Source organism: Clytia hemisphaerica, unplaced genomic scaffold (assembly GCF_902728285.1).
Source record: "Clytia hemisphaerica strain Z4C2 unplaced genomic scaffold, Clytia hemisphaerica genome assembly, whole genome shotgun sequence".
Classification (NCBI taxonomy): Eukaryota; Metazoa; Cnidaria; class Hydrozoa; order Leptothecata; family Clytiidae; genus Clytia; species Clytia hemisphaerica.
Window position 1 is genome coordinate 29,289 of NW_027104522.1, and position 26,736 is coordinate 56,024.

At 35.0% G+C, this 26,736-nt stretch overlaps 2 protein-coding genes and 1 pseudogene across 2 annotated transcripts in view; 2 read left to right on the forward strand and 1 right to left on the reverse strand.

The window, feature by feature from the left end:
- Nucleotides 1-15,156, forward strand: part of LOC136821946 (uncharacterized) — a 31,899-nt gene extending 16,743 nt beyond the window's left edge. Inside the window, exons 7-11 of the mRNA XM_067078167.1 lie at nucleotides 1,597-1,678; nucleotides 2,798-2,867; nucleotides 10,208-10,291; nucleotides 12,147-12,291; nucleotides 15,049-15,156. Of these exons, the coding sequence (XP_066934268.1) occupies nucleotides 1,597-1,678; nucleotides 2,798-2,867; nucleotides 10,208-10,291; nucleotides 12,147-12,291; nucleotides 15,049-15,141 (474 nt within the window). The 3' untranslated portion in view covers nucleotides 15,142-15,156. The remainder of the gene's footprint in view (nucleotides 1-1,596; nucleotides 1,679-2,797; nucleotides 2,868-10,207; nucleotides 10,292-12,146; nucleotides 12,292-15,048) is intronic.
- LOC136821955 (uncharacterized) lies at nucleotides 2,914-6,155 on the reverse strand. The gene is made up of 2 exons (XM_067078175.1): nucleotides 6,055-6,155; nucleotides 2,914-4,797 (listed from the first exon to the last, which is right to left on the reverse strand). The coding sequence occupies exon 2, from the start codon at nucleotides 4,785-4,787 to the stop codon at nucleotides 3,393-3,395; it is 1,395 nt and encodes a 464-aa protein (XP_066934276.1). The 5' UTR covers nucleotides 4,788-4,797; nucleotides 6,055-6,155; the 3' UTR covers nucleotides 2,914-3,392.
- Nucleotides 15,157-22,607: 7,451 nt separating the features above from the next.
- LOC136821954 (uncharacterized) lies at nucleotides 22,608-26,091 on the forward strand (annotated as a pseudogene).
- Nucleotides 26,092-26,736: the final 645 nt, after the last annotated feature.

The following is a 26,736-nucleotide window of genomic DNA, read 5'->3' on the forward strand; positions in this document are numbered from 1 at the left end:
TGTACTGAATTATGCAGACGATACAACACCTTTTGTGATAGCTGACTCTTGGGAACAGGTTGGTGAGGAGCTCTCGAATGGAGCTGCTATCATCTTTGAATGGATAACCCAAAATCAAATGAAAGGAAATGCAGACAAGTCTGAGTTGATAGCTAACAATACCAGCAAAGAAATCTTCATTACTATACAGAATGAACGCATCTTTAACAGCAACTCAGGCAAGATCCTAGGATTAACTTTTGACAACTGTCTGACTTTTGAGCCACACATTAACATGATTTATAAGAAAGCTAGCCAGAAAATCAGTGCACTTGCGAGGGTAGCACCGTACATAAATCAAAAGAAAAAACAAAGGCTCATGAATGCCTTCTTTCGAAGTCAATTCAATTATTGTTCGCTTGTCTGGATGTTTCATGTTCGCAGGCTAGATCAAAAAATAAATCACCTCCACGAAAGATGTTTGAGGATAGTGTATTCTGATCATACATCTACTTTGAGCAGCTTTTAGAGAAAGACGGTGCCATCAAATTCCACCATAAAAATCTTCAGTTGTTAGCAATAGAACTTTTCAAATGTAAAAATAACATATCAGATCTAACTAAAGAAATTTTCAAACATGATGAAAATATCAAAGTAAATCGCAAAACGCCTTACTTCAGATCAAGAGAAATAAACTCTGTTTTTCACGGTTCAGAGTCACTTTCATTTTTAGGGCCAAAAGTTTGGGAATTAATTCCGGATGAGTATAGAGATATAGTTGATCTTAGTATTTTTAAGGAAAAGATTAAGCAATGGAGGCCTACATCATGCCCGTGTAGAAACTGCCGAACCTATATTGACGGTGTTGGCTTTTTGTAATCACCTTACAAATTGTAAAGTAGCGTTGACTTTTATTAGCCTTTGTTGCTACCTGTTCGTCAACTTGAAATAAACTATTACATACATACTCCTGAACATTTGATTTAAAAGGGTATAAACCGGATGTTTTTAAGGGCTACATACACTACACAATATATTGTCAGGCAATATATTGATGATATATTGCTGAATGTCGACAATATATTGAAAAGGTGTCCGCAATATATTGTCAGCTCGATTTGCAATATTCCAACAATAAAGGGAGATTGTTTATAGAAAGAAAATTCCTTTTTATAATAGAGTACCAGTTGTTTACTTCGTACATTACGGTCCGCAAACCATATTGTCGAATATTGTTCGTCAATATATTGCGTAGTCTAAGTAGCCCATTAGAAAGAATATAAAAATACCTTTTCAATGGAACCAAAACCATTGTCTAATTCTCAAGTTACAAGCTTTTATGCCAATTTTAAATTTTCAAATGTTGCGCGCTGGAAAGGTTAAACACAAATCCATCACCCTTATTTTTGCTGGGGAGAGTTTTTCAAAAAAAGTCCAAAAGTGGAGGTATTTTCAGTGGTATTTTCAAGGGTTTAAAGATATGGCCCCCTTTATTTTCAGAAGATTACTTTCTGTGAGGGGGCTAGAAATATTGTATTTCTTGAGGTGAATTGAGGCAAAGAGGCGAAGAGTTTTTTCTGGGTTATGTTGAATAGTTAGATTTTTTTTGACTTTCAGACGATACCACCATCTATGTTGATGTTAAAGAATGTGATCTATCTGAACATGCGCAATAATCCCTTGGTTACTCTACCTGATGGTAAGAATCACTGATCTCTAACTATTTGACTGGATCGGGCTACCCGTATATAGGAAGCTTGTCCAGATTTAGAGCTGACTAGTCCGCCATTTTGTTTTCAATTATGGACGTCGTCAACAGAGCGATTCGAATGTTTGAAATTCGAACGTTCGAGAATCTAAGGTAAATTGGAAAACAACATGGCGGACTAGTCGACTTCAAATCTGGAAACACTTCCACGGGAAATCTGTTAGCAGTTACCTAGTGTGTAAAAGAATTATATTCGTGGTAATAATTATTTACTTTCATTTGATTTTATTCAGTATTGCAGGTGTAATCCATGAAATACAAGGTTCGCAAGGTGATTAGTGTATCCTAAAGCTCGAAATTTGAAAATGGACCCTTTTGAGAAGATTTAAAAATCCTGACAGAAACTAATCTTTATCAAAATTCTTTTAGGGATGAAGCTTTTTTTATATTGCAACTAATCGTTTTACTTCAAAATAAACGCCCCCCCTCCCGCCCTCCCCCCTCACATAAACGCCTCCCTTCTCTAGTGGTGGGATCATTTATTAGAAACATTGAACTGGTTTTGAAAATAAGGTTTTCCTTCCCTTTATTAACGTGACCTTGGTTATAAATCTATAAAACAAACACCCCCTTCATTTGAACGCCCCTTAAATAAACGCCCCTTTTAAATGTAATATGGTAAGGATTTTATTAGGAAGATGACGAGTTATTATTTGACGACTCGGTATTAATTAATTAATTACTCGGTATAAAGTTTTACATAATTGAGAAAATTGTTTAAATAAAATACAAATTTTAATTCTAAGGCTACAAAAAATAAAAAATAATTTTTACGGGGCGTTTTATCTCACGTTTCAGACTGCTTCATAGATATTGTAAGCAAAGGGTTCCTTACACAAGAAAAATTCTTATAAAAGCATAAATCTTTTCACATCAGAATCAAAATAGATCAGGCATTTTCTCAAATTAATTTTCCAAGATTTTGTTTAAAACTACAGAATTATTATCAATTGGCGGAGAAATTTTATCCCATGACTTAAAAATAAATAAAGTAAATAAACTTAAAATATAAATTTGCAATAAATTTTAAAATATCCCTTTCTGTTCTAGATATATCGAACCTGAAAAAATTGAAATGCTTCATTGTCTCATTTTGTTGTCTTCAAGATGTCAACCCAAGGTTTGTAAAAATCTCTTTTTTGCTTTGATGAATAAACGTACTGTTTGTTATGTATGATGTATACTCGAAAATTGAGTTATAGGTAGAAAGCTTAAAATTTGAATAAAAAAAATTGCAGTGAAAAAATTATTTTGAAAATAATATATGCTGTGTATTTTGAAAATTACAATAACATGGTGATCAGTAGCGTAGACAGGAGGGGCGAAAAGTTTGTGTAGGAGGGCAGATTTTTTATGACACTGTAATTATCTGTTTGTAATATAAAAAGATAATTACTATGTCATAAAAATCTACTCTCCTACACAAACTTTGTGCCCCTCCCCTGTCTACTGTACTGGTGATATAGGGTTAAACTAGTCGGGGAACACTCAGTTATCGAACCAAAAATTTTGTCATCAACACGGTCAAATAAACCGGATGAAATTTATTTCGGGGAAGTTTTTAGCCCAATAAAATAGTCAGTTAATTCCAAATTTATTTTTCTCCATAAAGTATGCCGCTGCAGGAAGATTAAAAGTTTATTGCTCATTGTGTGCTTAAGGCTTGCAACCCGATTACCCAAAATGCAATAGCAAGGATCGCAATGTATGCTACTGTTGCTATGGGTGACAAGCTCATTCCACTGCCTTTGGAGTTTCCTTTCTGTGTCTTCGATGTAGGCTTAGCGGTTGGGATGGTCGTTGTAGTAGTAGGGGTTGTCGTTATAGGTGCTGTTACATTCTTCCCAACTGTTGTGCAATTTTCATCCAGACAGCTACTGGCAGAGGCGATCTCAAAACTCTCTTTCAATTGCTTACTTTTGATTTTGATCTCTCCTTTTTCTATCTTGTCAAGAAGATTAAGAACTGTTTGATTGAGAAGAATTGAACGATCTTCACCAGGGTTGGACCACACGGAGATCTTAACCGCTACATCTTGATGAGCTGATCTTCGTTTTCTGTCGACGTTCAATGATTCTTTGAGCCCTCCAAACCAAAACAGTCCACTTTCTCTCCACTTCATTTCTTCAGCCAATTCATTTATGAGTTGGTAAATGAGATCTTTGGCTTTGCTTTTTTCGCCATAATCATTGCTGTCCAACGAAGTCCGAAAACTGTCATCTTCATTTGTAAACTTGAGCTTTATCCAAGTAATGAAGTCATTTCCATAATTACTTGTACACCCAGCCATTGTTGTTACCATACCTGCCAAAGCTTCCCCTAGTGCACCATGATTGGAGAATGGATTGAATGTTTCGTTGATTGTGGAGAAAACAACCCCCCAATCACTAACACTGATATCACATATGGAAGGTGTCCCAGCTTTAACACATGATGGACCTGCTAGGTAGCAACATGTGTGAGAATCAAATGCTTCTTGTTCTATCTCTGCACAATTAGGTTTATTGTTCCAACGTAACATTGGTACTAAGGCAACTTGTAAACATTTCCGTACTGCGTCAACCCATTGTTGACCACGGTAAGACAATCTTGATCTGCTTTCATCGTACGCTTGGCAAAAATGCTCTCCATATTCGATAGCGTAGAAGGCATTGGTATTGCTACAATCTTGGTATTTGTGCAAACAATCTCTATACCAGTTGCAACTATCACCAGATGGGCTGTAGCACCAGCTTGGTAATGTTTCACCTGGAACTTTTCCATCCAATTGACACCGACATTTCTCTCCGATATCACCAGTTTCCTTACCGTATACTTCTAATTGGCATTGGTAGTAGCAAAATGTACGAAAATTTTCCTTACATTTATGACGATAGCTAGACTTTAGTTGAATATATTGGTTGCTCATACAAATGGCCCATTGGGGTTGATTTTCTCCTTGGAATTTGACACAAACTTTACTCCCCGCGGGTCCTGTGTGCATATTACAACTAGGCTCAACTGGAACTGATGATAAACCAACCAAGAATAGTAGAAGCATTTTTGTAAATCTAGAAAAACGGTGAGAAAAAAATATATGCATGTTGAAGTTTTTCTATGCATTTTGAATCTGATATTGCTCTACTGATGGCTTCGAAAACTATTTTGAGTTAACCCATTGAGCATCTTCCTATTTTTTAACTAAGGGAAGCATCTTGGAGGATGCCGGGGCGCTATAATCTTGAAATTTAGATATGGATAATTGAAGATGATTTTACAAAATTTGTTTCCGCCAACTGTCTGGTTTGTATTTTACAAAAATCTTGACAAAAGTCATGAATTGACTGATTAACTCGTTCGATTTAATTGAAATTTGTTCTGAAGGCTGATTTGTAAAATAAAAGAGACTACAGTAGTAACAGAAAAAGAAACCGTTTCCATTAGTATTTGGTACTTTGCAGATCAGTCTGTAAAATACACGTTGACCACCTGCCTGAACTCAGGAACTACTGGAGTTTTTCAATTGAAATTTTCACCAGTGATATATATTGATCATCTAAAATCTCAATTAAGTCATGTGAGTGGTTGGTTTTTACAGACCGGTCCGTTTTTACCTAAAATGCTCACTTTCAGCATAACCACTCGTCCGATTTATATCATCAATACCTAACACTTGTCAAATTTTCAAGACAATAGCATTTTCCAATCACTAGATACAGTATACTAGAGCTGGTTAGGCCAAAAAGGGCAATTTTGGGCCGGTCTGTAAAATATATGATACCAACAGGTTGCAAAAATTTACCCTCTGCCCCAAAATACATGTCACATGGAGATGCCTAACAAAATTTGATTAAAAATAATGAAGGTGAAAAAAAGTTACAGTGGGGTCCTATTTTTGGTATCTTCAAAGAATGATGACGTCACCTTTTGGCGGTGACGTGGAGCACACTTGATAATTTTCAAATCAATTGGATAAATATTTCAGAAGTTCTAAAAAAAAATAGTTTTGGGGGCTTCTTTGCCCCCCCCCCTAAGATGCTCGCAGGGTTAAAAGTAACAGTCATATCTAAAGCTTTCAGAGCTTTACTGTAGAATGCTGGTCAATTAAGCTTATTCCCTAAAAACAAAGAAGTACTTTGCTAAAAAAAAATTAGATAAAGTTCTTGAGCTCTAGAGATGATTATCCTCGTGTATTTTCAAAAAAACATTAAAATCAAACACAATTTCGACTTTTCGAGTGATTCGGCAAAACTGAGGGAGTATAATTTTGTGAAAAAAACTATACTAAGCATCAGGTCCATAAAACTGATAAAATAAATTTGTCGCACCTTTGTTTTACAAGTTTAGATCTTCCCAATGCTGTTAATTGCTTCCTTCCTCAACAAAAATTAAAACATGAAAGGTTTAACTTTACATACGTACCAGCACTTTTTTATGCTCTGTTCTTACACTTCCTCTTTCTGCTATTGAGTGAGAGACTTTTTAGACCTACCTTGGAGATCCTTTAAATAGACGATATCGGCTTTCCGAATTCTCCCCGAATGATTACCCATGATGCATTGCGCAAAAAAATTCAGTAAGTCAATATTGTCCGTGAATTTTTTTGCGCAATGCATCATGGGTAATCATTCGGGGAGAATTTCGTTAAGCCGATTTCGCCTATTAACCCATGATCGCTCGATCGTCCGTCCGTCTATTTTACGAGCTTTTCTTGGGATTGGCCCTTTTAGTTTTTTTTACTATTTTCTTTTTTGCATAATTATGCGAAATAACAGTATCCAAAAAGTGACGGAGCCCGATTTTCGAAAACTGTCTAAAAATAAGGTTTTTTTGGACTTACTGTAATTGCTTCGTTAGCTTTTCTTTATCTCGTAAAGTAAAAGCTTTTTTGATAATCTAACCATAGCAAACGATTGACTTGGAGTCAATTAGTGTATATATCAATATAATAATAGCCATACGTTTCTGAAGACTGTTTTGAAGCCTTTTTGTTTTCGCTAGCGATTTTAGATTTCCGTATATCTTTTCTTGGGGGATATGTCTTAGATTTGCATCAATATTTTTATCATAAAATGTCTTTACCCCTGATTAGTACCCATACTAACATAATAACTAACTAATCTAACAATAGAGTGCAGAAAACTTTATTCCTCCTTAGGGGCCGTCCACATAATACGTACGCACTAAGGGGGGAGGGGGTCTTCTCAAAAGCGTATGCTTGCGCACAGGGGGAGGGGAGGGGTCAAAGAAAAATGTACGTACGCAGAGAAAAAAATTTCATAGCCCTTTTTCGCTTGTTATTTTGTCGACTTTTACGCTTGTTATACGCATCAAGGAAAAGAAAAAGTTTCATATATGAAATAAAGGTCCGAACCAAACGATTTGAATTCAAGATTTTCTTCAACCGAGGGAGGGGGGCGGGTGAATGAAAAAGTACGCACTTACCAGAGGGGGGTATAGCCATTTACGTACGCTTGCGTACAGGGGGGAGGGGGTACTCGATTTCGACATTTTAGTGCGTACGTACTATGTGGACGGCCCCTTATTGAATTTTGAGTAATCCTTTTTTTCTAAATAATTTACCATTTTATTAAATTTTCCAAACGCCTCTGCATTCTTCAGATCATGGAAGATTATTTTAGAGCGTAGACTCAAACTCCACTTCGTCTTTCAAAGTCACACTAAAATGTCTACACATGATGGCTAGCCACGATAGCTAGAGAATTCTCCTTTTTTTTGAAGCTCTCTGTAAATAAATCATTTATGGTGAAAAACATCACCGCAAGGTCTTCTTTTAACCTACCCCTTTTAAATATTTGGTAGGAAAATTTTTGCAAATTTGGTAGGATTTCGCGGCTTCAAATCCTACCAATGAGATTCGCTTCTAGCCCTTCGGTCTTATACTTCATTGCCTCGGGCCTTAGCAGTCTGGTTTCCTAAAAAAAATGTGTACTGAGCTTGAAGTCTACATTAGGGATCATGGTCCCTTTATTTGCAGGTAGATTTGTAAATCATCGGTCTATGTGAGGCATACCAAATCTTTTATATCGTGATAGCACGCTTAGAGAAAATGAGAAATCTCAGAAATCTTATTTGCGTTAAGAAGGTTTAGTAAGAAAGAAGAAAAATGAAAAACACACATCTAAAGCCTTGGATCATCTTAATCTGTCACACCAGGCGGTCCTTAAGAACCGCTTAATATTGTTGTTTTCAAAGTCAACCACTTAAAATGGTATATCTCTAATCGTCTTAGCATGTTTCATAAATCCTTTCAATTCTTTTTGTTCATAATGAATCAATTGCTAGGCATTCTTTATAATGATCTTTCATTAGTAGGGGTTAATTACTTTAAAAAAGTACAGATTTAAAAATCTTAGCATGACAAAATACCTCTTTTTTTACTGACATTCAATTACACGCAAATGAAAGAAGAAAAAAAATGCCTCGCGTTTATTTTTAGTTGCATAGATTTCTCTCCGTTACCCTCCTAAGGGAAGTCCGCCTTATCCGACTTGGGGTATTTATAAATAATTTTCTCTCTCATTATCTCAAATCTCTGTATGATTTCTTTTCCTATCCTCGCAGAGGGAATACCGGGTTGCTATGATTTCACTTTAATCGGTCTTACGTAGATGCTTATTTCTTGTAAACAAACGTACACTTGATGCTCTATAATTCGACTTTCTACTATTCGATACGCTCCACTATTCCATGATATTAAAATCACCGCAAACGAGAAACTCTCAAACGACACTCTACTATTCGATAGGCTCTCTTATATTCAGTCAAAATCCGATCTATGTTCATTCAAGTATGATTTCACTGCCATTATTTTCAGGATTTCATATTTCGACTTGCAGGTCAGCAGTGTAGATGCTGCTTTCTAATAAACGCACATATTCTCGTGGGCGGTGAAAGTGAAATTTATAGATGGGCCTTGACATTTTCTTAAAATATAATTTTAAAATATAATCTATAAATGTACTATTTAGGGTTTCATGAACTGTTCGAAAGCCTTGGCTAACAAAGTGTTGAAATTGCTAATTCCTGATCACGATCGGTATTTAATTTTGGAGAGGCTTTTTGGATAATGCAAAAGTTTTTCACATAGTATAATTTTTTTCCGTTCCAATTCATTTTCCAGTTAAAATCTGTTAACGATAGCCTGATCAACATCTTCAACATAGAGAGGATATTTCAGTGCGGGCTTTTCGCTGATGAGGCATTTGAGAGAGTTGCCAGTCTTAGTAAATGACTCAATGACCTTGCTTGCCGGAACACTACTTTCTCATCTTCGGATGAACTTCGTCATCAAACGCGAAATCCAAATTAATCTCATTTGAACTTTATTCCAACTTTTGTTTTATTTTCGCTGATACATGAAAAACGATATTTGATGACAAATTGATTTATCTCCTTTGGTTCCCTAGATACCCAAATTTAATCAACCCAATGCTTCGTCGGCTTTCTTTATGACGAAAACTCGTTTTCCGATTCTCGCGAAAACTTCAGCCACCGAGCGCCAATATTTTCATATTATATTATTTTCAGTTAAGTTATTTTTATTTTTCGCTGGTCGTTGCGCCACTTTTGATTTTGAGTCACATCATATCAAAAACCTAGAAGTTTTTTTCTCGTTGGATGGTCAAATAACTCTTAATCTTGAACGGGAAGGCTCTGACCAACATATTACCATCCTTCATAGAGGTAATATAATCTGTCATCGTCATTCTTTGCAATTTAATATGACTTGGAAACTAGGCATTTTGAACGACCTGTATCAGGCCCTGCGGAAGCGGAGAGACAGAAAAGACTTCAGCCTCCCCAATTTTGAGGAAATGAGATTTTTTTTCTCGTCCTAGTGAACTTTATCCCATTTGTTCTTTCGATTGTGTTCATAGTGGTTTCGGAACGTTTCGGAGGAAGAAAACGGAGCAGTTCCGTTCCATCTGTTTTGCTTTGTAACGTCTTCTTTTTTGACGTTTCGAATTTTGACTTTCACAATTGTTTCGGAACCGTTTCGTTTCGGAACGGAACGGATGAACATTGTCTTTTACTTTGACGTTAAAGTGACCTACTGTATTTCCCGTTTAACAAAAAGGTCTAACGAATTACCCATAAAAGGAAAAATAAAGTCTTATCTAAATCGATCTTGTATTGAACATTGTAAAGCCTATATAACTTCATTCAGTAGGCCCTCTTAAAAAAGACTTCAATATCTCATCTATCTATCTATTTTACTCTATAACAAAATTTATGAGTTTTTAATAGGGGTAGCATTGACAGTCATCTCTATACCCTGATCATCCTTTAAATTCAATTTGCATTCACCTGATAACAAAACGGCGCGGCGGCTTCTCTAAACTTCAATAATCCATACGGGGGAGAGTCATACAAACCTTATAAGCCTACCCTGATACCTCTCCTGTGCTTCTCCGCACATGTCTTTGACTCATTTTTCTTCTTTACTCTGCATTGTAGGTTGTTTCAATTGCACGAGTTGGAAATTTTGGATTTATCGCACAATGAGTTACAATGGCTCGATGACGAATGCCAAAATCTTCAGTAAGAAATCCCTTGAAAATTATGAAATATAGATTTCTTATTATTTTCCTTAGACTGGTTATTGGTACGGGTGTTTTTCTGCGCCAACTTTACCACGTAACATTTCTAACGCGAAATATATACTTTGGTTTACACTTCAATACATAATCCCTTTCCTCGTAAGAACATTGGCATCGTTAAATGTTTAGTTTTCACTGAAATTTTAGTTTTCTCACAAGAAAGTCTCTTAAATCCCATTAACATATCCGCTAAATTTTGGAACCAACCTGCATTCTCTGAAACCCAAAAGAAGTCATCAAGTTTCTTTCTGTAGGAGATTCAATTGACCGGAGCCTGCTTCATTTTCAATGATATTAGATCGTTGACATTGCAAAGAACTTAAGATAAAATGGAAGTCGTGAAGTCAAATATTCCTACATTCGTCCCAATGACTAAATTGACGATACAGTGGAGTCTCCATAACTCGAACACGTACGGGGAGATTGGTTAATAAGGTATCCGCTGGCACTCGACGATGTTTTAACGTTCATCTGACGTTATATGGACGTTGTGTTGTGAACACTAGATGAACCTTGAAAAAATATTGTGTGCTGGGATTTTTAACCAGGAAATTTGTTCGAGTTAAGGAGACTTCCGAGTTGTAAGACTAGCCACTGCTGTATTTATCTTTCTTAGGGGGGAAGGAACAAACGTGCGGGAAAAGGGAACGGGGGGTCTACGTAATAACATCATCATATATCATTTAATGAAAAAAATACGGCTGTCCTCCTACTGCCAAAAGTGAAATCGCATTCTATTGATTTTCACACCAGTGCTAGAGATTAGATGATTTAATACCCTTAGTATGTCAAGCTTCACATGATATCTTAAGCCTTCTATTTTGTACGCTAATACCATAATAAAATGCCTTCCTTTTTGTTCTGTATTATGCATGCGTGGTTTAATACCTCATATGTATTTGTTTCTATGTGGTGTTTTTTTTTTCAATGCAAAAAAAAGAAGTCGATGATCCCTCCTTCTATAATAACCACTTCCTTTTCCTGCTTTAGCACTGCGAGATTCTTTTTGAGCTGCTCAGATTGTGCCCAATATCAGCTTCGTTCCCACTATGACATTCCGTCTAGTTACTATTTAGTTTGTTAATTTTCCATACTGCTCATAAGGATTTCCCACCGGGTTTCCCACCCTCCGACTTGTTATCTTTTTCCATCCCGTATACTTTTTTGTGATAAGAATGCTTGTCTGTACACAGACCCAGTATCTACATCTAATTTAAAAACTCATTATTGTAGAGAAACGTGAGATACACTCTGGTACAGAGTACAAGAGTGCTTACAGCATATACCCTAAAATTAAGATGAATGCTAAATTGAGAAGACTTTCAATACTATGTGTGTTTTCGAAAAAAATATATTAGATGTACATGGAGTCTTCATAACTCGAACACCCACGAAAAAAGCAAATCTGTTCAACTTTTTTCGAGTTATAGAGACTGGTTTATAAAGCGTTTTTCACTAAAGGGACCGGGGAGCTTATTCGAATCAAGGAGACATTTGAGTTATCGAGGTTCGAGTTACGAAGACTCAACTGTTAGAAGTATTACTTAGACTCGTTTTGAATTTAATTTCGCCACTATGTTTCATGTGTAGTTGAAGATTGTATTAAAACTACCTCAGCTAAATTTGACATTTAGAAATTGTTTCCCTTATAGAGTCTACATCTTGAAACATTAATTACCGAAATATGCCAACCTGAGGCGGTATGCTGACTGTTTCATTAAACCCAATTTCCTTTGACTTGTAAATTCAATTAAATGTCCAACGTAATCATTTTTGTTTCATAATTTTTCTCATAGGTCGCTAAGAGAATTGTCGATCGAGGGAAATTTCATTCGTGCTTTACCGAAAGGTTTTTTGAAATTAAACCTTACCTATTTTCAATGCTCATCCAATTTCCTGCACAAAGCATTTTGGAGAGAAACATGCCCTTCTCTAATCCAGGTGAGATCTGTCTGTCTACTTTGTCTGGCCTGGTCGCATCTTAAAAAACTAGTAAACAATACAACTAGAGGATCAAACGTTACTAACTTTTCCTGATCAAAGCACATTTCAAAGTTACAAAATATTTCTACAGTATCACAGTTTAGCTGTTGGAGTGGAGGAATAGCTGTTTTATACTAAGATATCGTTTCTTTTTCGCCCGGCGCACTTTTCCCGGACCTTAAACCATTCTCTAGATCGCTTTAGCCGGCCCTCTTAGCTTACAACCCTTAACGCTCTTAATCAGTCTTATCTCCCTCTCTTATCTACCCGTCCCCGATGTCAATTTTCAAGCCGATAAAAGGAAGGAAACCTAAAGTCAAGAATTTTTACTTTTTTTCGCGGCTTCACCTCTCTTATTTTATGCGTATCTAGATCATTAATCGAATATTTTAATGTCACGAGAAAGTCATTTTTCGCATGACAAAGATTGTGGGTAAACGATAACGCTACAGAATGCGTACCGCAACTTTCTGATAGTCATGAATGTGGGCAATCGTTCACACACCGCAATTTTTCTGGTATTTTAAGTTAATATGTATTTTTCTTTTGATGAGGTAGTTGGATAAGCCCCCGAGTATTAATATCAAAAAATAGATGGAAATTTATCAGGGATACGACTGTTTAAACTGGTTTAAAGAAGCTTTCAAATATAGAAAAGGCTATTACAAGATTTATTGATTCATTTTCTATAAAGGCTAACAATTACATGTATTTTGACATTGATTCTATTTAGTTGAAATTTTTATATCTCTATTGCCTATTACCAAAAAAAAATACTTTTTTTGTATGAAAACATATGTAAAATGCCCCACTATTTTGCTGTCTATTTTTATGTATTTAAATAGAGTCTAAAAGATATTATGATGTCATGGAGTAATGACGTTCTAAACCTTCTTCGTGCCCTTAAAAGGGAAATTAAAACCAAATCAGATATTTTTTGACCGTGTCACTTGACACCCTTACGCCCTAACTAGGTTTTTGGCCTTTTTAGGGATCCGCTCAATCAATTTGTGATCGAAAAAATACTCGCCTCTGTGTTACACCACTATTGAACCTCTTGTTGATCCCCGAAAATTTTCAGAAGAAACGTTAGATTTTTTTCATTTTGACAATGCGTACAACTTTTACTCCTTGAATAAACGTTTTTGTAAAATTTTGATAAATTCAAACGCCGCGCTCTGTGTGGCTACTGTGAGTATGCCCCAATTCATGGAAATAACGGATCGCTGAAAGTTGAATTTTGAGAATTATAGTTAAAAAATGATTTTGATACTGCTTCGTAAATAATACTTAATATTAATATTTCAGGCATATTGATAATCCAGTTTTTATTTTTTTGTCGGTTCCGGGATTTTCAGAAAGGATGTATAATTTCAAACGAATCAACTTTTTCGCATCTCTTAGCACATATTTTGATCGTGAGATACAATTTTTTCGGTCATGAATTTTGTTTTCAAACATTCAAGGAAACCACAACATATACCAACATTTCAGAGATTAAATTTTTTGTGTCTTCATGATTTTCTGATCCTCGATAAGATTAACACGTATTAAATTAATACGCATGCGTTCGAAAATGTAGAATTCGGTTTCGGACTAAAATGTAATCCAACTTTGTCCGAAATTTAAGTTAGTTGGTCTTTCTTGAACGTTTGCCGTTAGCTAGTACGCGGGGTCGTTTAAAGCACCATTGATTTTTTGGGCAAGATAGGCTTCAAAGAACGTTAATAAATGCTTGTATCTTGAAATTGAATATTTGATTAAAGCCTTGAAACTGGCACTCAGTACCTAGCACACTCAGTTTATAGTTTTTTTTCAGTTTGACCCTCTCATAAATGGCCAAGGTTTTGTCGGTATTTGAACTTTTTCAAAGCGCCATATATCGTACGTGCAAAAAGAATTTGCTTTTTTATGTTTTCGTTATCTTGATTAAATCATACCAAAATATCTGTGACCGCAATCTTTGCTGTCTCCCTTCTTCCTTCACACCCCTGTAAACCTGTAACCCCATATTCTCCCGCCACCCACCATCTTTACTCATCATGATCGTAAATTCTCGTTAGTGGCTTGATTAAATTTTTATTTCGACGCGCAATTTTGATGGCTAGCTACTGACTTTCACGTGGTATTTATATACCGGGAATTTATCTCGTGTTCACAAAAATAAATAAGCAGTTAAAAGAATTGGCTACAATTTGGAGCGCTTAGAGTTTTTTGTCAAGTGTGCTAAGCCACACGCTACTTAACTAGACTATAATCTGTTAATATCATCTTCCCTCCGGTGTAGCCTATGAAATAGTGTCTATTATAAGTATTTTTGGTCAATTTCTGACCGTATTAGGGTCCTTCGGGCCTAAATTGTGACTCTCGATTCCAACCCTGACCCTAACTGAACACAGTACAAACAATCTGAACGCAGATTTGAGATCTGGCGATGCTTTCAAATATTCTAAAAAATGTCGTGTCATGATTTTATAACCAGTTAAAAATTAAGTGTCCACATACTATTGAGTAAAAGATGCCACAATTATTGACTCTTTGACACTCATTTTGCCGTAAAAAGTTACTATGCGATCAGAGTCAAAGGGACCCGAAAGCTCCTTTTAATTTTTTGCAGCATTCCAATATTCTTCTACAAAATCTTTATGCTACTGATATTTTTCTGAAGCAATTCAAAGCATAATTCACTCGGTGGTTTTACCTTATTACCTTTAGACATTGGAAGAAATGTGTGTGAATGTGCTTTTGAATAATGGTATTGAGAAAGAAACGTCACTTGAGGGATTGATACGGAAACCTTTTCAGTAAGTCATCGTTGTCATTTTTTTTAATCTTAAGAGCAAGAATCGATATCTATCTATTATCTCGAATAACTTCCTATAAATCGAATCTCTCTGTTGATTCGAGCGGATTAAGTTTCTCCCGCTCAAGCTCGAATTTATCAACCGTACACTTTTTTATTGAATGTCAATAATTTAGAAATAAAGCTAATGCACTCATAAACAACGCTCTACTATCCGATACGCTCCCTTATTCAATGTATTCAATGAAAATTTCCCTCGAACGTTGAACACAAAATGATTGTCAACTGTAAAAGTTATCTTGGTGTGACCGTCTTAGATAAAAAAACTGCATGAAAATCTAACATCTGGCTTTGACTAAAAATGCCTTAGTATTCGTATTCAAACAATCCACTAAAGTTCGATACAAACCTACAAGAGAATGACGCATAGGTCATAATCAAATTAATTGGATATAGAGACCCAAGATGTTTCTTTTTGACGATGAAAACACCAGTTGTGTTTTCCTCTTTTTCCCTATCATGTCGCGGCCGTGAAACATGGGGGAAAATTCAACCTACTCCTATTTTGTAGAATGGATTAGAAACCCAGCTGATGCATGTTAAATGAATTTTTCATTTTTATTTTTCTTTACAAAGAGTCATCATATATTCCTTATTTTTTTTAATATCATTAAACGTTATTAATTAAGATGATTAAGAAAAAGGTACAAAATTAGCATCTAGTTGCCATAGCAGCCGAAAAGGATTTAAAACCATTGGATTTGTATGGCAGGAGATTAAATTCCTCAATCCTGATCTCCTTTCATCCAAGCCACAGGAGGTCTTTGCATATTTTTACTTGGATGTATGACGAATCTATTTCTATTACAATTTGAGAGATTCACTACCGTCAACTCGTGATTTTTAGAAATTTTATCTCTTGGATTTTGTAAAAAAACATTCGGCAGTTAAACAATGCGTTGAAATCCAGAACTGACGGTCGATTTAATACTTCCCCAAATTCAGTTGCGAAAAATTAGTGAATCTCTAAATCTTCCATAGTTTCTCCCCTGATTAATACGAAAATCCAACTAAAAACCGTCTTGAAACTGAAAACTACAGGATCGAGGCTATTCCCAACCTAAATTTTACTTTTGTTGCCATTTTTAGGTTTCCAAATAAAAGGAAAATTCCAAATAATATATATATCAAAGCACGCTTGTAATATAAGGTTGAAACGTGTTAATAAAATTTTGAAGAAAGCCTTTGGTAGCTGGAAAGAGGTGCTTCCTCACAGTTTTTACATATAGAACCAGCACGATATGATAGCTTTCGAAATCACACACTCAGTCAACTAAGTCATACTGTGTTTACCTAACGAAAATAACAGTTTTCTCTCTCACTCAATCACACCTTTTTCCCTTCTCTTCTTTGCTACCAGCAGATCATTGCGTTGTGACTATTGCAATTCTCGCATACCACTGGGCGGCCTCTATACCATTAAACCGGTCGCCGAAATATTTGGCGCCAAAAATATGCCCATTTTGTTTTATTTATGTTCGACGACTTGTCGTAAACAACTTTTGGTTTCTACGCATATACCACGGTTCGATGAGGATGGAGCAGCTCTGGAAAACTTTCCAATGGACTAAAAGAAACTATGTAGAATGAATATAACGATTATAATTTGACATTTGAATTTGTATCAAACTATTCAACCAGCCGTACATTTATTCTCCAGTCAAATCAACTAATAAACTGCCTCAATGGATATGTTTTAACGGATTTCCAGGTAGCTGGTCTTCCCAGAAATATTTTTTTGTCCATTCTATAACTGCTACCAGTATGTGAATTTGTGAGGACCTTTCTCGGTAGAACCCTATCGGTCCTCGTCACGACACGAAATATGAAAAGAAGGCCACGAATGAATACAAAAACACAGAAATAACATGTGCGTCGAACTGGAAGAAGCTCCGGAGCTGAAAGTGATTTTCTGTTTCAAGATGTATCATATAAAATTTCAATTAGAATTTTAATTGTAATTAACTTCTGTTATACATTTAGATACTTTTTGTTCCAAAACTGTTCTACGCGCGGAGCAAAGCAAGTAAGAAGAAATTTGAAAATTCACCGAGTTGAAAATTTTGAATCGGGGAGTGTACAAAAAATATATATTTTCTTTTTCGAGTTTTCACGATTGCGCAAGTTTTTGGTCCTAACGTCTAACGATCCCGGGACTGATCCCCGGACAAAGCTTCATAAAATCTTCTATTTGTATTTGTAAAACAATCCTTGAATTAATTGCATGACGTCAATGTAGAAAAGCCAATTACGTGATGACGTCATTATTTTTACGTGTAGGAAATTTTTAGATGTGTAAATATTTGCTTGTAAAATTTCAAAATTAGATTTATAACCGGATGTTTTAAGGGTTAATATTTTAATTATATAATGTTTTGATTCTATTGTTTATTTTTTTGAAAATATTTTTCTACAATTTTGTAAATTTTTCGCCAAATTTTCAATTAAAAGAGTTTAAATACCCGTGAATATTTAGTGTGATTTTAGGGCAACGCTGTGAAATGTTTTGGCAATAAAAGAGAGTTTATCCAGACTTTGACCTCTAAAATCTACCTCAATGTGAAAAAATTGCGCGGGTTGAGGAAACTAGAAAATGTTTTTCAAGTCAGGTGTTTTTCTCTGAATCCACCTCGTGTTTTAGTTTTCCTCTCTCTCTCTCTTGTAAAAAAAAATCTGTTCCACAAAATTCACTTCACCAAGGAAGAAGTAGAAGGAAAAATGAATCGGAAAGATTAATAAAAAAATATAGAAAGAAAGAAAAAAATCTTGATAAAAAAATGAGAACCTGGAATAAATCAAATCAGATTTTCTTTATTGTTTTTGTTGTTTTTATAATCTAATTGAATAAAGAAGAAAGATAGGATAAAGATAACAGATGCATACAGGATGAAAATGTGCTTCTTGAACTTTTAACAGGGTGTGTAGTACATCATTTTTATTGCCTACTCTTCACTCAAAACACTGCGTTCTCTTAACAGAATGTCCCGGGAAGTTTAAAATCTTTTCATTAATCCGAAACTTTTCATTCGACAATTTCTTGGCAATCCTGTATGTTTATATCTTGGCCAACCAAACTTCGAGGACTTATTATTGAGCTTCCTTCGCCCTCGTAATCGTCTCTCTCAACAGAAACTACTGTAAACACCCCTGTATCTATCACATTGGTCATCCTACTCTGTTGTGCTTAAGAATAAGGGGGTCACTTTGCAATTTTCCGGAAAAATCACCCCAACAGCATTTTATATAATGACCCTTAAAAAGACTGAAACAATGCCAAAACCTTCATTTTCCTAGGGGTTTTTGGGAAAGTCACCTCAGAATAAATCACTTGATATTGATCCCCCCTTTTATGGTTGTTCAGTACAGTATCCAGGTTTATACATCCTTCTAGCATTAAACTAACTTTATCGTAAACAAAGATCTAACACTCCAAGGCTAAATGCTTATTTCCTGGTTTGAGGCATTTACAAGTGAAACAAGAAATCGGTGACCTCAGTGCACTAATTACTAGAGCTATTATAAAGCAATTAACAAGATTTCTCTTAAACTCGTTTATTCTTTCCTTCCTCTCGCTTCATATCAATCTCGCTGTATTGCTGCATGTTCGTGCAATTAAATTAATGAGAAGACCTCAATTGGATCAATTCACTTTTTTGTCAAAATGCGATAAAAAATTTCCCTTTTTTCCGACACCTAATCGCAAACGGATTTTATAATTCGTTTGGCATCGGCCCTCGTATGAAATCAAATCATTAACATGCTCTTGTTTTGCAAAAGCCGCTTTTTTGCGGAATTTGACACAAATTGAGGATAATGTAAACATCCTGTTTATCTGGATCAAACAACCGTCAAAAGGAAAAGGAATCTTGCTTGCGCTCTTCGGGGCATTGACCTTAATGTCCGATGGGGACGTGCCGCTGGAGTTTGAAAAGTGGATTCTGTCAGAAATGAAAGTTTGGTAAAAGTAGACGAAAAAGTAAAAACTTTCCACCCTTAAATATGTCCAAAATAGCCAAAAGTCGACCCTCTCAGACGAGCTCTCAGATACACTCCTCGAAAATTAGTAAATTTGAGACCCTATTCCTATCCTTTGGTTATTTCAGGTGTATACCCATAAAATTGTTTCACCTTTATTCTTATACAGTATGTTATGAACCTTGGTTGGATGTTGTTATGACGTTTTTGTGCCTACTGGGAAAGTCCCCTAATTAACTTTGATCGGAGTCGCAGCAGTATCGTTTTGTCTGCAAGGAGTATATAGTATATTTGAGTGTCCTATTTAAAGGGCTTCAATATCTATTAAAAGTAAATGGGTACAAAACCCTTATTCTTATCGTTAGTCAACTACGTATCTATCCTTTTAGAACTATTTCCTTGCTTCAAAACCTTTAAAGAAAATTTCTATTTTCTATCTGTTAAATTGTGGTTTAAAACCGTTATATGGGACGTTTAGCAATGATGGCTCAAAAAGCTATTTAGTCCATTTTAAGTTAAGTTTACATGTTTGGGAAAGTGGAATAAAAAGCCTGATTCCATTTAAATCGATTATGATTTTTCTCCTTCATTAGCTAATTAAAAGGGTATAATAATCATTACATGAGTTTTCAACTAATTTTTATAGCCTTTTTACTATAGAGCATGAATAGAGCAAAGAAAATCTAAATTGGTCATTGATTCAAGAAGTGAATACTGTCTCAGAAAATCAGTAAATTGTCACTAGACTCTTTATAATATCCATGTTATCTATACATTAGGATGTTCTTTACCATTTTAGATATTCTAAATTTCGCCTCCTACATATTATTTCGAAGCAAAAAAAGAGCTTTAAATAAAAACAGTTTTTTCATAGTCTTCTTTTACGACTCCTATTTCGTTCGATGTTCTATGCTTTTCACGGAATTTTAAAGTCAAGTATAGAATAATAATCTCAGTTTGAACAAGCTTTAATTTGTTTAAGGATCCTTTTTTTTACAAAAAAATTAAAATGTTCTTTTTAAAATTATGCACACATTGGTAAAAAAAATTGAAATAGGACATTTTTATATCCTTCATAAAGCTCTTGGAAAAAATTATATATCTATAGATTTGTCGTACAAAAAGGACTCCTTATAGAATCAGGGTAATTTACTTGTCTCTTTTTCAAGCTTAGCCAAAAGCTTTATTTTGAATCTCATCTAAAGTCATTTCATTACGACAGCGAAGAATTTAATAACAACAATCTCTTATTAAGTCAATGGCACACCACGTAAACTTCTCTCGTACAGGACGTCCTTTATAAAATCTCTGCATGCATGTAGTGCTTTTGATTATGAATTCGGTCACTGCGACTAATAAAGGGAATTTTGTCATGCCATTACACATATCCCCTCATGTGAAAACGACTCAGGGCACCGAAACTATTTTTGAACTAAAACGACTCATCTCAGTACTTACATTCCCAGAGTTTCCCAGAGCCTGAGATTTTTCCCATGTACATACGATAATATTTGTTCCAAATTATACTTGTTGGAACACTTATTAGCAGGTCAAGAATTAATCTGATTGATTGATTGATTGATTGATTGATTGATTGATCGATTGATTGATTGATTGATTGATTGATTGATTGATTGATTGATTGATTGATTGATTGATTGATTGATTGATTGATTGATTGATTGATTGATTGATTGATTGATTGATTGATTGATTGATTAATTGATTTTTGACATAAAAATAACTACCTATTCGAGCAAAATTTTCAGCTCTGCAAATAAGAAAGTGAAAAAATTTGTTGATATTTTCTCGCTGTTTGTTCTCTAGAGAAGAGGCATTTTGTCGGGTGGATCAAAGAGAAATTTTCTCGAATTTTTTCACATGTTACGTCATTTTTCTTTTGTTTTCTTCCCTCTTTTTTTGCACAGGGCAATCATTTTCAATGGGTGCATATTTTACCACTTTAAAAAGTAGACCGCTCCTTTTGTTTTATTATACCTTTTGTGTGAATGTTGTTATCTTTTGTGAAAAATCTCAAAAAGTGAAAATAAATGAAATTCTTTATAATTCTATAGAATTTTGTTCAAATTCCCATGTTTGGAGATCAAAGTTGGGTTGGACTGCTTTTGTTTCTTGGTGAATAGGGGGCAAACGGGGTACAACGCCCCTTATTGTTTGGGGCACAGGTAGAAGGGAATAGTAGAGGATAAAGTAAAACCTCAAAAATAGGGGGCAACGCGTGTTACCTTTTATTTCTTATTAGAATCCAGGTATATATCGCGTATAATAGAAATAAAAACGCGATAAATCTTTTTGATAAAAAAGTATTTTATTGCGTCCTGAAATTTAGTTCGTATCCTTTATATTTTTTAAGGCCACACTTTTTTTGTATTATCAAAAGAAATAATAATTCTTTTTTTGTGATATGCGATTATTCATAGTCTAATTTGCGGCTGATAATTTTTAGCTTTTCAGGCGCGCTGTATTTTTTATATTTGCATAGATATTAGTTTCAGAGCTGCAAAAAATTTGTTGCTCCAGTTCAGGCTTGTGAATTTTTTTCCCGTACCTTTTTCTTGTAAATCTAATTTTCAACTTAAAATTTTGATATTTGCAATAAAAACTTTTTCAGCACAACAGTTCTACCTGGAATCGAGTTAAATCCTTTAAAAAAAAGAAAATAAGTCATAAAAACTCATAAAAACATGTTCGTATCTTTATACCACACATCGAGAATTTTCCTTTTAAAAATATTTTATTTTTGATTTTTTTTTTAAATCTCGTGCTGTGCCAGTCAACAAAAGCTAATTTCAATCCCAGCCTCCCAAAAAAATTATTTCCCCTCTTTTCTTGGATCAAATTATACTATTTGTCTTTCTGCAAAATTTGCGCGAAAACGAGGTCATTGAGCTCGGAAACTGTTTCGAAATTGGAGGAATCTTTCAAGGAAATCAATGGCATTTCCGGGGGTATAATATTTAACGTATTATATTTTTTAGGCCGGTAAATACATCTTTTTTCAAAGGGTAAAGAAAAATCTTGAAAACAAATAAAAGAAATATTGTTTCTATTGACTATATAGAAACACAGCCGGGCTTATCGGCCTAAACACAAACAAAGAAATATTTCGTGAAATTCTATTGTTTATAAAAAATTTTCAAGCGAAACCACGCTGCTCTTTGTGTTTGAAGTGCGCCCAGTACACAATCGATAAAATATTCAAAATATTAAAAATCTAGTGGGAGGAGAGAGCTCGGGAATTTCTACCAAGTGCACCGATAGAGCTCAGAGAAGGAGTGCGCTTTGGGTTGTCAATTTCATTCACCTGAGGAAAGATAAAGAGAGCTGTATCTAAAGTGTAATTATCACTTTTTAATAGCTATTCGAATAAGTAGGTCAGATCTTATGAATAAACGAGTGTTATAGTGGTGTACTTTTACAACAAATACAGTGAATAAAGATCGAAGAAAGAAGTTGAATTTACATATACACACAGAAGCTCCATTCCTAAAGAAGATTTATTGTTATTGGCAATTCTTTCTGGTAAGTTTTTTTTGTGTTTATCTTTCGCGTGGAAAGCTTTACAGATACTTCTATGGCCAGAAGTATGTGCTTTCTTTCAAATACTTAGGAAATGCATAGGCTCCAATCTCTTGCGAAAGTGCTACAGTAGATTTTTTCCATACAATATGCGATGGCTGATCGCCTTATACTTTGCGGAAGTTTTCATTATGTAACGGGACATTTTTTGAGCTATGTGACCGTTGTCTCTCATTCGACCTGATCAATTATAAAATGATGTCTCCAATTCGATAATAGACTATCAACGTTTTTATTGATTTTTTTTATTGATTAGCAAAAAAATAAAAATTTATATAGAATAAAAAATGGGGAAAATAAGTATATCGCTGAGAGATCGTTCCTTCTATTTTGTATAAAAAAAACTTGATGTGAATTCCCAATTTATTTCAAAATAAAGACTTTTTAATGTTGATCTAGCTAGCAAACTAGCTATTTAGACCTATTGGATATTTCTATAGGTTTTATATACTATAAAAACTCTTTAATAAAAGCAATACAAGCTATTTTTTACGTTGAATAAAAACAGTATAGTTTGTAATAAATACGACGACTCGAGTTGTTAGTGTTAGCTTATTCTCTTTTTTCTATATTTCTATAAACTTTGATAATTCTATGTTGGTGTGTATAGTAAAAAGTCTATACCCCATGGTCAACGATTCTTAATTTCTTGAAATAGAGTCGATATGATACAATTGGCGTCTAGCCAGAAAGGGGACACACAGTATTGACTAGCAGGGGAAAAAGCTTGTACTCTAATTATCTCTAGCATAGCAACTTTCTATTTTCGGTTGTACAAATTTTTTCGCTCGTTATTCTTGGGGGAAATCGAAAGTGATGTTTTTAAAAAATTGTCAAAAAACAATTCTCGCGCATTTTTTACGCTTAGAAACCGATCGTTACTAAGGACAGAGTAAAATTAATTAACAAATCAGAAAAGTTCGACTTTTTTATTAAAATACAAAGGAAACAAAAAAATTTCTCTGCTTTGTAAGAAAAATCACAACACAACTACTTAACATAGAAAAAAAACAAGTTAAACAAAAAAAAATCACTGTAAGATTTTTGGAGTAAGTTTATAGTTGTGTTGTGTAGTTTATTAGTAAGATTTTAAATGAAAAAAAAACTTGAGTTGGTTTTCTGTTCAAAAAAAGCCCGGATTTTTTCTCTCTCGATCGGGTACGACCTCCTGCGGTATTACCACGGTTGAGTGGCTCTACGGCCGTATACAAATTTTGAATAGAATGGATTTAATAAAAAAGAGAGAGATTTCAATAACCTATTGTTTGATATTCGAGTCAAGCTTTATGACGACAAAATCCTTGGAATAATTGACTTTTTTATTTATATTATGATTCGCTAATAATTAATTAGAAAAGGTCGTTGTGCAGCTTTACACTGATGTCTTTTATTATGTTTAAAAAAAAACTTTTTATTCAATGGGGAGAGAAAAAAGGGGGCATTGAATTTTTTTTATTTCATATAAGGCAGCTGGCATCATAACAAATGATAAAAAACTTGTTCACTGAAGCACAAAAAAACTAAAATAATTGAGATGAAATTAAGGTTATCATCACACACACAGACGTTTTCATTCATTCAATGAGTGTATAGTCCGAGAGGAGAAAGGAATATAGAAGGAATTAAAAAAAGGAGAAAAATAGAAGAGGGAAAAAGCTAAGGAACGGAGAGCTCTTTTTCCAAATAACTTGACTGTATTTTTATAAGAAGACTACACATATACAACAAAATAGAGACCTTTATTTTTCTTCTCTTCTTGAAGTTTGAATGTTATCAACAAGCGCAATGAGCCAACCAGAGGACCACGGACCAACAGCAGGGCAAATGGTCAGTGCAGTCAACGTTAACAGTAGCCTTTCCAACGGGCAAACCAACGGACAATTTAATGACCCGATCTCACACCATCCTGGACATGATCACCCCGTCGATCACAAAGACGAAAAGAAATCCGATGAACCACCGAAAATTAAACGACCCATGAATCCGTTCATGATCTTCGGTTGCGAGAAACGACGCAAATTAGCGCAAGTTCACCCACGAATGCATAATTCTGAAATCTCCAAAATCCTTGGCGCTGAATGGAAACGGATGAGTGATTACGAGAAAGCACCATACATCCAAGAAGCCAAACGTCTAAAGGAACAACACAGTATTGAATACCCGAACTACAAATTCAAGGCGAACCGACGAAAACCACGACAAGCTGTTAAGAAAGAACGTCCCGCTTTTCCATACGCAACAGATCTTACAGCACTTCCAACCGGTATGAAATATCCTTATCCAAGTCCTTTTTTCCAAGAATCTATCTACGGTAGCATGTTCCCTGGCATGCCTAGTGGTAGCCATCCGGCTTACACGACCATGTACAGCGACTACGGTTCTATCGCACGTCAAGCCATGACCGCACCTACGGTCGTACGTGGAACGCAACCGCCACCGTCAACGACACCTTCCGGATCCACCGAATATTACGCACTCAACAAAACACGGCGAGTTCAGGCGGTGGTAGCGGCGCCGGAACGCCAATGAATGATTACTACGCAACGGCCGCTCCCAACAAAGGCGGTGATTACTACCCAACCATGCATTCGTCCGCCGGTACGGCTACACGCTCCGAACGTACGACCACGGCGGAAGGTAATATCGACCGGTACGTTTCTACTAGTGACACTTCAGGCGCACGTCAGTTTGAACGTTACTCTACGTCTTTCAACGGCGGTTCACAAGCGAACTCTGGCGGCGCTTACGCTGCTAATAGTCTACCGTCATTGAGTAGCGAAACATATCCTATTTACGAACAAAGGCATTAAATGTTGGTTTTTTATAATGGGGAAAATGTTGACATTTTTATAAAAATGCATGTACTTTATTTCCACTTCATTTTTGTCCCCAAATTACGTTTTGGGGAAAACTTCAAACTCCACTAATGACTTTTAATTAGGATGTTTGGTCATTCTAATCAATTAACTTTTGTTTTCTTTCAAACTCATACATTTAAATGAGAACGTCGTAATTTTTTAAAGAAATTCTTGTTGTTTTATATATACTTTTATTACTTTTTTCTTATTTTTTTTCTTTCAAAACATACATGCATATACTACTTTCGTTATCTCTCATCCACTCCAAGTTATTCCCTAGATTGTTACCTTCTAGAACTCAAATTCAAAAAATATTCCACTATTCTAATGTCTAGATTTATGAAAAAAACGTCTCTGTGTCAAAATGCTAATGTTTGATTTTTGTTTTTTTTTAAGTTTTTTTAAAGGTCATTCTTATAACAGTTTTGCTTTAAAGGAATGAGAGGTTCCAACATCTTCCCCTTTTTATGTTGATTTTGAATGTTTATGTTTTTTTTTTGAAAAAGTTCAATATGTAAATTATTATATACGATAAAAGTTCTAGATATCAAACAAAATCATAGGCTTCTGTAGGCACAATTTATAATTTAGTAAGTAGTATAAAGAAACAGATGAATTCTATGTTTAAGTTATATACGGATTTATTAAAGACAGAAAGGCTCTCATGTACATAAGTTTATTTACCATTAAGATACCCTAGCACATATTATATAATGCCGTTTTTTATCAATGGTTACATATAAATAGTATATATTATTGTTGTTAAAACTTTTTAAAAATGTTGAGAAGGTTTACTAAAAAAGCTATTTCAAAGAAACACACATGATAACTAAGAAAACTTTTTCGTATTTTTTGAACACAGAGCCTTGAGCTCTTCCTTGTGATTTTTGAGACAGGTTCTATTCTCAGTTTTATCGAGCTTCTTTTAGCCCGATTCGTTTCAATTCTCCCTTTTTCGGCACCAAAAGCAAGCCAGCACCACATTCATAGCACCACATTCAAACCACCGCAGCCCACCCACCGTTTCGCCCACCACTCGGGACTTTCGTTTTCGCTCAGCACATTCGGCAATTCCAGCACCACATTCAACTTTCTGCCCAATTTTCA